This window comes from Diceros bicornis, chromosome 5, assembly GCF_020826845.1.
Source record: "Diceros bicornis minor isolate mBicDic1 chromosome 5, mDicBic1.mat.cur, whole genome shotgun sequence".
NCBI classification, from domain to species: domain Eukaryota; kingdom Metazoa; phylum Chordata; class Mammalia; order Perissodactyla; family Rhinocerotidae; genus Diceros; species Diceros bicornis.
The window spans coordinates 69,505,890-69,520,098 of record NC_080744.1 but is presented as its reverse complement, the minus strand read 5'-3'; the positions used below and the strand labels follow the sequence as shown (position 1 = coordinate 69,520,098).

Here is a 14,209-nt window from a genome sequence, read left to right as displayed (position 1 = left end):
TTTTTGGATTCTCAGCATCTAGCTCTGAGCCTAGGATATGGCAGGTGCTAAATAAATGCTTGCCAAATAAAACTCTACCTGAACAGCTTCATCACGTGCTTGCTTTTCTTCCTGTCTTCGCTGACGCTCTTCCTGTAACTCATTAAGCCTCTGCTCATATTCCTTCAATTTCGATAAAACATCATGGCGTTTATTCTGGGCTTCAAGGGTATTTATGAAGGCAATTTCATTTACCTTCAATAAAAACAAAGAGAGTGAATTTCAAATCAAGTTAATTCTAGGGCACATCACAAAAATAAGAAACTTAACAGTTTTTACATTATAATGTAAACCAATAGAAGGCACAGAACAAAAACTGAATGACTTACAGGTCTTTTCTTTCAATAATTCACCTCAAAAATGGATAATAATCCAGTGCAAAAAACAAATCCACAAGCCTTAGTAGAACTGATTTAGTGTAAATAAATGTCTGCCATTGAAAATATTTTTAAGTCAAGAATGAAATTAAGATTCTTATAGAGACCATCTTATAAAGTTCTCTATCTCTTAATATGACTGTAATTTGCAACTATAGAAATTACATTAAGATTTAAATAGGTATATACATGTTATTGTAATGAGTTTGAGAGAAAAAAAAACAACAAATCATTTTTCTTCAACATATATTGAATGAGTGACAATTAGGTACAAAGCACTGAACTATACACTGCATCCTCAATTTCACATTTTTGATTCTTAATAGCCAAGTTTTGATAGAGACTACAGTTTTTATGAGTAACGTGTAGCTAATGATAAAGCTGGAAACACTCAGTTGGAGTCGAATTACTCATTCTTGAAAGTCAGAGGAAGGGCATGCTACAGCAAAAATAGTAGAGTGAAACAGGTAAGTTAATACTGGGGCTGAGGCTCTTTGAAAGAAGCATAGACTCCAGAAATCCAGGCTGGATAAAATAAAACCTACCACTAGATATGTTATAATTCTCAAACAAGAAAGTCTGAATACAGTTCAAAGATTTCCCTATCTCACTTTAATATTTTAATAAGTAGATTAATAATATAACCATCTTTCAAACAATACTGAAAGTACAGAACAAATAGGTATGTTCAAAGAAAATTATATTGTGTCAGGTGTCACATGTTAAGCATAATCAAGATGAGAGAAAAAGGAATGGGACCTAATGTTTGAGTCAAAATAAAATTCAGAGGGAAGAGTGTACAAAAGTCAGATAAAAAAATTAATCTGTGATGTTGGTCAAAGGGTACAAAGTTTCAGATATGCAAGATGAATAAGTTTTAGAGATGTAATGTACAGCATGGTGATGACAGTTACAATACTGTATGTATACAGTATAACAATACTGTATTGTACCCTTGAAATTTGCTAACAAGATAGATCTTAAAATAAATCTTCTCAGTACACACACACACACACACACACACACACACACACAAAGGGTACCTAAGTAGAGGTGATAGATATGTTAATTAGCTAGAATGTGGTGATGATCCCACAATGTATATGTATATCAAAACATCAAGTTGTATACCTTAATATATACCATTTTGCTATGTCAATAATATCTCAATAAAGCTGTTAATAAATAAATGAGACAGAAAAAAGAAATTAATTAACTAGAAAATATGATGATAAAAGAAAAGATAATAAAACAGCGTGATGATAAAATAAAAGAAGATTGGAGAGCTAAGGAAACAACTGGAGACAAAAGTAACACTATCACAGAATTAATTAAATTAGAAAAAGCACAGAACAGAATAAAGATGATAAAAACATCAAATCATTGATACAGAAAGGCTTGTGATAATCATAGATAATGGAGATTTTATAAATGAAAATTTATGCATAAGTAATAAGCTGTGAATATGGATAACAAGTCAAGATGACCTAATATAAGGAAAAATAATGTCTAAGAAGTTGAGGAAGACAACAGAAAATGTTCTAATATATAACAGAAGAAATTTTCCCTGCAAAAAGAGAAAGAAACTGAAAATTGAAAGAGCCCACTTTATTTCATGAAAAATCGATTCAGAAGACCAATACCAAGAATATCCTTATTAGACTACAAAACATTAAGGAAGAAAAACACATTTTGTTAAGCTTCCAAGCAGTAAATGCAAGTCACCCAGCCTCAGGCTTCACCACAGAAATAGTTAATGCTAGAAGAAAATGAAATAATGCCTACAAAATTCTCAAGGAAAGATATTATAAACCATGAATCTGCTCTCTAGCCAGGATGTACTCAGGTAGAAATGCCACAGACCTTAGATATTCAAGAACTCAAGGAATAGAGTACATATGAGCTCTTCCTGAAAAAATTACTTGTTAATAAAATTCAGCCAACAAAGAGACAAATCAAAACAAAGAACTCATGAATGGAGAATTAGTTAAGCTGTGAGTCCATTTATATGTAGAAAGAAAACTAAACTGAAGAATTTATAGTTACAGAGCAAAGTGTTATAAACCTTAACAATGTAAAAATAATAAAACTATGAAAAATTGTTGAGAGGAGTTAGGAAGACCAAAAGAAATATGTACTAATTTCCTAATTGTTTTTTAGCAGGGACTCCCTCAAAATTGTAAGAAATCGAAATGGAATTTAGTAAATATAATAACTCCAAACTTTTTTCATAATTTTTCATAACATTAGAAGAATCTTATGGGACATAATGCCTAATAAAGAAACATTTATTACAAATTCAATAATTCCCTCAATTTTACTTACATTTCACTTTGTTCTCTTAAAATGGAACTAAAATAGAGATTAATACTTCTTATTAAGAAGTATCATGTATATTGGGGGCCAGCCCAGCAGTGTAGTGGTTAAGTTCACGCACTCCGCTTTGGCAACCTGGGGTTCTCGGGTTCGTGTCCCGGGCGTGGACCGACACCACTCATCAAGCCATGCTGTGGCTCTGACCCACATACAAAAATGGAGGAAGACTGAACAAATGTTAGCTCAGGGCCAGTCTTCCCAAGGAAAAAAAGAGGAAGACTGGCAACAGATGTTAACTCAGGGCCAAGCTTCCTCACCAAAAACAAAAGAAGTAGTGTCCTGTATAGCATAATTCTATTTTATAAAGTTATCTATGCATGCAATCTGAATATTATTCTGGAGAGATATCTGAGCGAGTATTTACCTAATATAAATGGTGGCTATTTCTGAGGGTAGGATTTTCAATGTCCTTTGCTGTATTGCTTGAATTCTTTAAAATGAAAATAAATCATTTTTACAATAATAATATAGCCATGACTCTAAATATAAAATAATATTAAAGAAAGCTAGAGTATAATGCATCCATACTAAGCCTTGAAGACAATGCAAAGTCCCTGAGGGTGTTTAAGCTGAGAGGTAATATAATAATGCTCCTCAGAAAGATTAATTTGAAGTGAGTAGGGACAAAAGGCAAGAACATCAACTGCAAATATTTAGGAGGGAGATAAAAAGAAATAAACAGGTGGCAGCTGCAATAGAAAGGAAAACACATGAGAAATTACAAAATTATAAAATCTGCAGTTGAATATATACATGGGACTGTGGAGAAGAAGTCAGAAAAGACTAGCTTATCTTCATGCCTTATACACAAAAACTGGTAAAAAACAAAAACCCCAAAACAGTGAATTAAACTAAATGATCAAAAGTTTTCCAAGTCTAGGTTAATGGGAGACTGGTGATCCCATTATCTGACATGGATTTCAGGAAAAGCAGATGGTTTGGGATAAAGGGGAGGTGAGCTGTTGAGGTCCACTGCATAATGCACAATCACCAAGCAACAGGTAATAGAGTCTGGAGATCAGCTGAGAGGATGGGCCTAAAGATGCAGATCTAGGAGTCACTGCAGAGAGGATAGTTGAAGCAATGATGATGATTGTGATACTCAAAGAAAAGAATCAGTGAAGTGGACTGAAGGCAGTTACATTTAAGAAGCAAAAGAAAAAGGGAAGATAAGCAAAGGATTGGTTGGAAATGCAAAAGGAAAATCAAGAGAGTGCAGAAGAATGTATTCTAGAAAAAGGTGCCTGTGAGTGTTCATAATGAAGAGATTCAGAAAAGCTTTTTAAACTTAGTGATAACAGAGCAATATTCTGAAAGGCAAATACAGTATAGCACAGAGGGAAAATGGTATTATAAGGAATTAAAGAAGACACGGGTGATGAGGTAGTGGAAATGAGCTCAGACCATTCTTTCCAAGGAATGTGGTGACTCACAAAAGAGCAGATTAAGTAATTTACAGAATAGGTATACAAAAGTAGTCAATCTAGAAGAAGAAGGCAAAGAAGCAGGCACAAGAAGATAACTGATGAAGCAAACTCCAAGAGCAGGCAAGAGGACACAGCACAAGAAAAGGGCTACTGCCATAAATAAGAAAAACTATGTCTTTTCCTCAAAAATAAGATAAAAATAAACATAATTATGAGTAGACATGTTGCAAATGCAAATCAATCAAGAAGATCAGTAAGAAACTGAAAATAAAAGTCAATTTTATACTATTAAATAACAGACCATGATCTAAGATAGAGTCAGGTTTTGAACAACTCTGGCTGCAATAATAGTCACTATCAACTAAACACTAGATGACTTATTTTCTTTTTTTTTTTTTTTGTGAGGAAGATCAGCCCTGAGCTAACATCCATGCTAATCCTCCTCTTTTTGCTGAGGAAGACCGGCTCTGAGCTAACATCTATTGCCAATCCTCCTCCTTTTTTTCCCCTCCTTTTCTCCCCACAGCCCCAGTAGATAGTTGTATGTCATAGTTGCACATCCTTCTAGTTGCTGTATGTGGGACGCGGCCTTAGCATGGCCGGAGAAGCGGTGCATCGGTGCGCACCCAGGATCCGAATCCGGGCTGCCAGTAGCGGAGCGTGCGCACTTAACCGCTAAGCCACGGGGCCGGCCCTAGATGACCATTTTCAAACATCTATGTACCCAAGAAAGAACTAAAGAATTTGAAATGACTATTAATTTACTCCAAGAACTCCCAAAAAGTATATAAGGAAAAAAAACAATTATATCTTGATTATATAACAGGACTGAAATGAATATATTTGGTACATGTCTCAAGAAAAGTACAGTTCTAGTGGAACTAAAGTATATTTTTTTAAATCAGAAAAAAAAAAATCACCGGATTATTAGCACTTTGGGATTAGTAAAAAACAACAGAAATGCACTAGGAATTTAAGGAAAAATTAGGAAGTGGAACACAAATAGGATGTGGTATTCTACAATTCTAATAGTTTACAGGGTATCTACAGTATACCAGAGATGGCAGTAACTGCTTCACAACATGCATAATCTAATTTTAATCCTTTCAGCAATTCTTTGAGATGTAGGTAAGATTATTCCTATTTTATACATGAACAAATAGGCTGAGTGACACCTAAGGCCATTCAGCTACTGAGTGGCAGAGTCAGGACCTGAATCCAAGTTTATCTAACTCCAGAGACTTCAGTTTTCACTATTATGATAAAAAACTACTTTTGAAGAAGGAGCAACTCTTTGATATTGTATGTGGAACCAAGTTTCCTGATCACAAGAATCACCTGGAGGACTTATAAAAAATAGAGTTCCCCAGATCCCACTCCAGCATTACTGAAAAGACACTGCAAACAAAAAGCTTGGGAATCTCTTTAACAACTCAGATGACTGTTATTATCAGGCTAGATGGGGGAATATTGGCATGTGACAAAACCAAAGGCAGGAGGAGGTTTTGTCTTATAAGTTAAAATGTCTGATCATAAAACTAACGGTCAATGTTTCATACAAACTTTTAAGATATTTATGTAATTACACTAAGAACAATTTAATCATAAATTTTAACTGAATGAGAGAATCAGAAAAAAACTGGAATGTCTATTTCTTTGTAATACATTTCAAAACAGGAATTCACAGATTGAACAGAAAGCAATGAAAATTAAGAGAACCAATAGGGCAGCAATTGATACCAGGGTTTAAAGCAGTATTTCTTATTAGCAAGAATTTTAGTACAGACTCAAATCAGTTAACCTTCGTTATTAAGATTTTTAAAAACTACAAATGGGGGCTGGCCCGGTGGCGTAGTGGTTGGGCACGCGCACTCCGCTGTGGCAGCCTGGGGTTCGGATCCCAGGCACACACCAACACACTGCTGTTCTCCCTACAGAATGGGAGAAAACATTTGCAAATCATATATCTGATAAGGGTCTAGTATCCAAAATATATAAAAAACTCTTACAGCTAAACAACTAAAAGACAAACAGTCCAATTAAAAAAATGAGCAAAGGACTTTGAATAGAAATTTTTCCAAAGAAGATACATAAATAGTCAATAAGCACATGAAAAGATGCTCAATATTATTAGTGATTAGGGAAATGGACAAATTCCTTGAAAGATACAAATTATACCAAAAAGATAAAAAATATGAACAGCTCTATGTATATTAAAGAAATGGAATTCTTAGTCAAAAACCCATCCACAAAGAAAATCTCAAGCCCAGATGGCTTCATTGGTGAATTCTACAAAAAATTTAAGAAAGAAATTGCACCAATTCTACAAAAACTATTTTAGAAAACTGAAGAGGATGGAACCCTTTCCAACTCACTTTATGAGGCCAGCCTAACCCATTAACAAACCAAAGACATTACAAGAAAACTATAGACCAATATCCCTCACAAACAGTGATGCAAAAATTCTTAAAATTTTAGCAAGCCAAGCCCACCAAAATATAAAAATGATAACACATCATGACCACATGATATTTATCCCAGAATTGCAAGGTGAGTTTAATGTCTGAAAATCAACCAGTGAAATTTACAATTGTAAGATTAAAAAAAAAAAATGATTTAAAAAAATTTTTTAAACATTTAAATTTTTAAAAAAAGTTTTTGAAGATTAAAAAATATATATGATTATCACAGTAAATGCAGAAAAAGCATGTTACCAAATTCAAAGTCCATTCATGGTAAAAAAAAAATTTCCAGTAAGCTGGAAACAGAAAGAAAGTTCCTCAATCTGATAAAGAACATCTATGAAAAATCTACAGCTAATATCATACTTAATGGTGAAAGACTGAATGCTTTCCTCCTAAGAATGGAAACAAGGCAATGATGCCAGCTCTCATCACAACTAGTCATCATTGTACTGGTACTGGTCAGTGCAATAAAGGGAGACAAAAAATAAACATACAGCAAAGGAAGAAATAAAACTAGAACTAATAAGTTTACCAAGGTTCTAGCATATAAGGTAATACACAGAAATCAATTTTATCTCTACATAATAGCAGCAAACAATTAGGAAAAAACTTTTAATCAGATACTATTGACAACAGCATTAAAAATATGAACTACAGGTACATTTCACAAAACACATGCAAAGACAAAGACCAAAATAAATGGAAATATATGCCATGGTCATGGATCAGAATACTCAATAACATTAAGATGTCAGTTTTCTCCCAGATTAATCTGTAAATTCAATGCAATTTCAATCAAAATCCAGGCAGGCTTTTTTTTTGTAGAAATTCATAAGCTGATCCTATAATTTATATGGAAATGCAAAGAATCTAAAATAGCCAACACAGTTTTAAAAAAGAACAAAGTTTAAGAATTTATACTTCCTGATTTCAAGACTTATTCTAAAGGTACAGTAATCAAGACAGAGTGGTATTGGTGTAAAGATAGGCATAGAAATAAATGAAACAGAATAGACAGTTAGAAACAGAATCACACATATATGACCAATTGCTTTTCAATAAGGGTACTAAGACAATTCAATATAAAAAGAATAGTCTGTTCAACAACTGGTACTGAAACATTAGATATCCATATGAAAAAAAAGAACTTCAACCTTACCTCATACTATATAAAAAATTAACTCAAACTGGAACATAGCCCCACTGCAAAATTAAAAACTTTTAGAAAAACTTAAGAGAAAATCTTAGTGACCTAAGTTTTAGGTAAAGATTTTTCAAAGAGGACATATAAAATACAAAGTATAAAAGAAAAAAAGTCAATATATTGGACTTTAACAATTTTTAAAACTTCAAAAGACACTTTTAAGAAAATGAAAAGGCAATGCATACACTGAGAAAATATTTCCAAAACATAGATCATAATATATAAAATATGTAAAATCCTCTAAGAAATTCTGCCATCTGCAGTAACATGGATGAACCTAGAGGGCATTATGCTAACTGAAATAAGCCATATAAAGACCAATACCGCACGGTATCACTTATATTCGAGAATTTTTTAAAAAGTCAAACTCATAGAAACACAGCAGAAAAGCAGTTGCCAGGGGCTGGGAAGTGGGAGAAATAGGGAGAGGTTGGTAAAAGGGTACAAACTTTCAGTTACAAGATGAATAAGGTCTGAGGATCTAATGTATAACACGGTGACTATAGTTGATAACAGTATACTGTATAATTGAAATATGCTAAGAGAGTAGAAATTAAATGTTCCCATACACACACACACACACACACACACACAAAGATAAATATGTGAGGTGATGGATGTATTAAATGGATGAGGGGAATCCTTTCACAATGTATACGAATATCAAATCATCATGTCGCACACTTTAAATATCTTACTATTTTATTTGTCAACTATACCTCAATAACGCTGAAAAAAAAGATCTCAATAATAATAAAACAATCTAACTTTAAAAAAATGAACAGATGTTTGAACAAACAGTTCAGCAAATAAGAGATGGAGGTAAGAAATAAGGACATGAAAACATGTTCAAAAATGCAAATTAAAACTACATAAAAAACACTATACACACATACTAAAATGGAATGGCTAAAATTACAATGTGTAACCATGTCAGGCGTTGGTGAGAACGTGGTTAACTAGAACTCTCACCCGCTGCTGGTAAAAATGTATAATAGTACAACCACTTTGGAAAATTGTTTCTTTAAAAGTTAAACATGAATCTGTCATAAGCCTTGGCCAATCCACTCTTGGGTATTTACCCAAGAAAATGAAAGCACACATCTGCACAAAGACTTGTACATAAGTGTTCACAGCAGCTATATCTGTAATAGCTAAACTGGAAAAAAAACAAATGTCCATCAACAGGTGACTGGACTAACAAGTTATGATATTTCCATACAATGGTATACTTCTCAGCAATGAAAAGGAACTGATATACACAACAGCATGGATAAGTTCAAAATAACTATGCCGAGTGAAAGATGCCAGAGGAAAGAGTACATACTGCAATGACTCCATTCATATAAAATTTTAGAAAATGCTAACATCTATAGTGACAAAAAGCAGATCAGCAACTGCATGGTAACAGAGTTGGGGGAAGGAATGAACTACAAAGAGGCATGAAGAAACTTTTGAGGGTGATGGAATTGTTTATTATCTTCATTGTACTGCCGGTTTCGGGAATATATACATGTCAAAACTCATCAAGTTGAAGCTTCACATATGTGCTATTTATTGTCTGTCAATTATACCTCAATAAAGCTGCAAAAAAAATAATATATATCTCACAGGATTATTGTAAGGATAAGATACTGTACCTAATAAGTTTTAAACGAGCCTGTAAAAATGCTGTTATTCTGGCACAGAGTAAACACTTGATAAACATTAGCTTCTTATATAACAATTGAAAAAAGCACCTGGGTAACTAATTCAATGTTCAAAGCACCTAAGATATACCTTAGCTTCCTCCTCTTGTGCTTTTTTCACAATTGCTTGTAATTGCACCTCTCGTTTAAATTCAGCATGAAGTAACTTCTCTTCCATCATCCTACGTCGTTGATCTAGTAATTCTTCCTTCCACTTCCGGACATCTTTCTCCTATAGATAGTGAATTATCACATCATTAATCTCAGTATACATAGTCATTTAACAGAAGTGCAAACAGATAAACAGCTTAGGAATTATAAAGTCTAGAACCTGGAAAGACCTAAAGAAGCATGAATAATGATTAAGAACACAGACTGTGAAGCCAGACTGCTTGAGTTCATAATCTACCTTGGTCACTTGCTAGGTGTGTAAACTGGGCAACTTTTTTAGCCTATGTTTCAGTTTCCTTATCTATAAAAAGAGAATAATAGTAGTACCTAACTCATAGGGTTGTTTTCAAGATTGAGTCAATATATGTAAAACTCTTAAAACAGTGCATGGCTCTGTAACATGGCTCAAAAGAAATATTTGCTGTTATACTGCACTGTGAATACACTTAAAATTAAAAGTGTACATTTCTTATCCTTATAAATCTTAAGGTCTCTCTAACCCAAATTCAAGACAAATAAATAATTTTATCCTAGAGATTGGAAAATGGTGAGAAGTCTGAAATGTCACATTTATTTACATAAGAAACATTCCCTGAAGGAACAGAAAAGGTTTTGCCTACAGAACAATGAAGATGGATATGACACCTGCCTTTAACTTCTTAAAACAGTATCAAAAGAAAGAAGTAAAGACTTGTTCCATGCTCCAGGAAATCAGATCCAGCACCAATAAGAATAAATTATAGAAAATCAGATGTTGCCTTAATATGACCAGGATAAAAACTACATTTCAGTTGAATTTTAGCTACACAATCATGCGTTTAACCACCTAAAAAAGTATGATGCAGAAACAGTGCTGGATTAGGAGTTGGAGGACAGGTCCTTAAAGCCCTAGCTCTGGAAACTGTTTGTCATGTGACACTGGAAATAGCACTTAGCCTCTCGCAGGTTGAGTTTTCACATCTGTAAAATGGGGTTCAGTATCTGTTCAACTCTGTGTACCTCACAGTTATTGTGGTGATCATATGAGACCACATTTGTAGAACAGTGTTGAAATAATAAGACATTATATACACAGAGGAAGGAATTTATCACTAAAATTAATTGAAGGAATAACTACATAGACGAGAAAATTAAACCAGAGATCCTCTTTGTTGTGTACAATTTCAAGAATGTATTATTTGGTTTGCATGAATATTTGGAGATTATATAGGGAGAAAATAAAATATATAATTTTATTTGTATTAAAAAACAATAAGAGGGGAAATTGTGGTTGTGTTAGAGCATTTCTCTAAAGCTGAAAATGAAATAATATATTAACTCTTATAGAGCCCCACAACATGGACACCGTTTTTTCATATCTGATCTATTCATTCTAAATGATTAAAATTAAAATAATGACAAATTCTTGAGATTCAGGTAAAGAGAAAAATCACAGATTTTCTTCCTTTCCCAGTCAACTTTTCTACTGCACTAAAAGGAATCTTACGCTACTTCATTTTTATAAATATTTGGATTATTTGGAGCAATTATCTCTCCCAAATTTAAAATACAAATTATAAGTAATGTAAATAATGTATTTACCTATGCATATTAGTACTCCTTTCTAGTACTACAAGATAACAAAGGAGTTCCCCTATACTACAATAGTCACATATCTTTTGTCATGCTGTGGTAGTTACTTACAGTACACAGACTCCAAGATGGTTCCCAATGACCCCAGCCACCCGGTACTCAGATCCTTGTGTAATTCCCTCCTACACTATATCAGGATTGTGATTAACAGAACACAGCAAAAGTGACGGTATATCACTTCCAAGATTAGGTTATAAAAGATAGTGCAGCTTCCATTTTGGCAGCTCACTTGTTTGTTCTCTCTCTCTTTTCCTCTATCTCTGTTTACTTTCTGTGGAGAAGTCAGCAGCCATGTCATGAGGACACTCGGCCTATGGAAAGGCCCACATGGCAAGGAATGCAGGTCTACAGCCAACTGCTAAAGAGGACACGAGGCCTGCCAATAACCACAGAGTGAGTTTGGAAGTGGATCCTTCAGCTCTAAATGACTGCTGCCCCAGCCAACAGCTTAACTGCAACCTCATGAGAGACTGAACAAAAATCACTAGGTAAGCCACTCCTGGTTTCCTTACCCACAGAAATTGTGAACTAATAGATGTATGTTGTTTTAAGCTACCAAGTTTTGAGCTCATTTGTTACAAAGCGCACATCACTAATACAGTACTCACTTATGTCTGCCATGTGTAAGTAACAATAAGAATGACTACATACTGAGCAACAGCTATCCTAGCGCTATGCTACTGTTTCACATACTTGTCACATTTAATCACAATAGGTTAATAATTATAATTGTCAATTACAGATAAAGAAATTGAAACACAATATTTTTAAGTAACTTGCCCAGGAGATCATATCTTATTATGTGTAAAAACAGGATTTGACCTGGTTGGCCATCTCCAGAGCCCATTTCTTTACACTATACCAAACTAATCAGAAATTTGTTGCTGTTAGTGCTGTTAAGTCGATTCTGACTCCTAGCAACCCTGTGTAGAGCAGAGGGGAACCCTGCCCAGTCTCTTTGCACCATGCTCTCCTCTCACCTTCTGGCACTATATCAGACAATGCTCTACTGCTATTCATAGGGTTTTCATAGCCAATTTTTTGCAATTGGGTGTCCAGGTCCTTCTTCCTAGTCTGTCTTAGTCTGGAAGCTCAGCTGAAACCTGTCTACCATGGGTGACCCTGCTGGTATTTGAAATACTGATGGCATACCTTTCAGTATCACAGCAACAGTCACCACAGTATGACAAGTGACAGACAAGTGGTGTGGTTCCCTGACTGGGAAGGGAACCCAGGCTGCAGAGGTGAGAAAGCCAAATCTTAACCACTAGACCACCAGGGCTGGTTGATCAGCAGTTACACTGCTCTAAATACTCCAAGAATCTGTTCTTTAAATCTAATTAGTGCCTCACTTATTCAAACCTGATAATCTGAGGCTCAAAATTTTCCTACCAAGTCATTCTACACTTTGCACAAGACTTCCCAAGGAAACCCCCCAATGAATATGGCAAAAGACAAAGTGCAGATTTAATAATCCATGCCAACTCTGCAAAACATCAATATAATAGCTAATTTAGGAATGACAAATTCTTTTTTCTTTTTTTACAGATAACCTTCTATAACTCAATAGATAGAAATGCTTTTGTTTCCTAGACAATTTAGTTATTCCTATAGTTCTTTTAGCTTTTCTCAGACCAGAAGGAAAACTCAAGTTAAAAATAAGCTCATCAATTTAAGGCCACATAATTTCCTAAAATTTAAAAACTCACCCTTTCTAACAATTTCTGAAGCTTTAATGTTTTCTCTTCGCGTAACTTTTCCCTTAGCTGCTGTGCTTTCATTTGTTTTTCTTCATGTTTCTTCTTAGATTCTGCAATTGTTCTATTAATACAAACAAATGGACAGAAGACAGGAATGTTTACATGATAAAGCCAAAAATATTTTCTTTAGTCTTCAAAGTTCTTAAAGTAAATATAAAAAGTATACAAAACTAATTTTCGCCTAACATTTCAGGAAAACATTGTCACTTTTCAATGGATCTGGAATTGTCCTGAAGTAATGTGCCTTAACATGTTATGCAGCAGCTCTATTTAGTAGTCAAGAGTGGCTAGTTTCCCGCCTGTGAAACATTTCCAATTAATTTTCAAAGGCCAGACCTTTTACGAGATGGTGAAGAAAGTTTTTCATGCATGTGAATCCCATGTCCAGGAGGTCTAGCAGGTTCCTCCTCTACAATATCCCCCCAGGATGTATTTTGGCGCCAAGATTCACGAGCTGTTCAAAAAAAAGAAAACCACTGTTACTATTTAACTACAAAGTTCTATAAAACCAGTATTTGAAAACTGACTTTTAAAAGGCATTAGCATTCCCACTCCAAATTATTTATTTTACACAAAAACTCCATGTAATACATCTATTTTATACCCCTCTACCTATACATGCAATACACACACATAATACCTTCATAATCTGCAAGGACATCGTTCCAGTCCATAGACATACCACAGAAAGATACACTCCCACTGCCCATGCTAGCCTAAAATGTAATAAAAAATTGAAAAACGAATATTTAGACATAATTATAACCTTAATAAATGAACTATATATGAAATTTTCCTTCCTGTTGCTAATACATTTAACAAACAGTTCAAAACCAGAAAAAAGCTATCTACCTCTTGTCACCACAACAATCACCAAGTTAAAAATACCATAGCCTATACATTTTAAGAGAAAGACAAACCTACTTGCCATTAACAGCAGAGACAAGTCAAGTAAATTTAAAAGAAACTAACTGGCCTTATACTATTCCTAAACAAATTCTGACATATTAAGAGCATACATCAGAAGAGCTCAAGATTATTTGATGAGCATTAAAATTTAATAGAAAAAT

The 14,209-nt window shown here is 34.1% G+C and overlaps 1 protein-coding gene across 5 annotated transcripts in view; it reads right to left on the bottom strand.

Moving 5' to 3' along the window:
* SCAPER (S-phase cyclin A associated protein in the ER) overlaps positions 1–14,209 on the bottom strand; it is a 440,234-nt gene that overhangs the window by 304,708 nt on the left and 121,317 nt on the right. For all 5 annotated transcript variants that reach the window (XM_058542151.1, XM_058542150.1, XM_058542152.1 and 2 more), the window contains 5 exons: positions 13,780–13,855; positions 13,476–13,593; positions 13,089–13,200; positions 9,668–9,808; positions 79–234 (listed from right to left, as the gene is read on the bottom strand). In XM_058542151.1, coding sequence (XP_058398134.1) covers positions 79–234; positions 9,668–9,808; positions 13,089–13,200; positions 13,476–13,593; positions 13,780–13,855 — 603 coding nt within the window. The remainder of the gene's footprint in view (positions 1–78; positions 235–9,667; positions 9,809–13,088; positions 13,201–13,475; positions 13,594–13,779; positions 13,856–14,209) is intronic.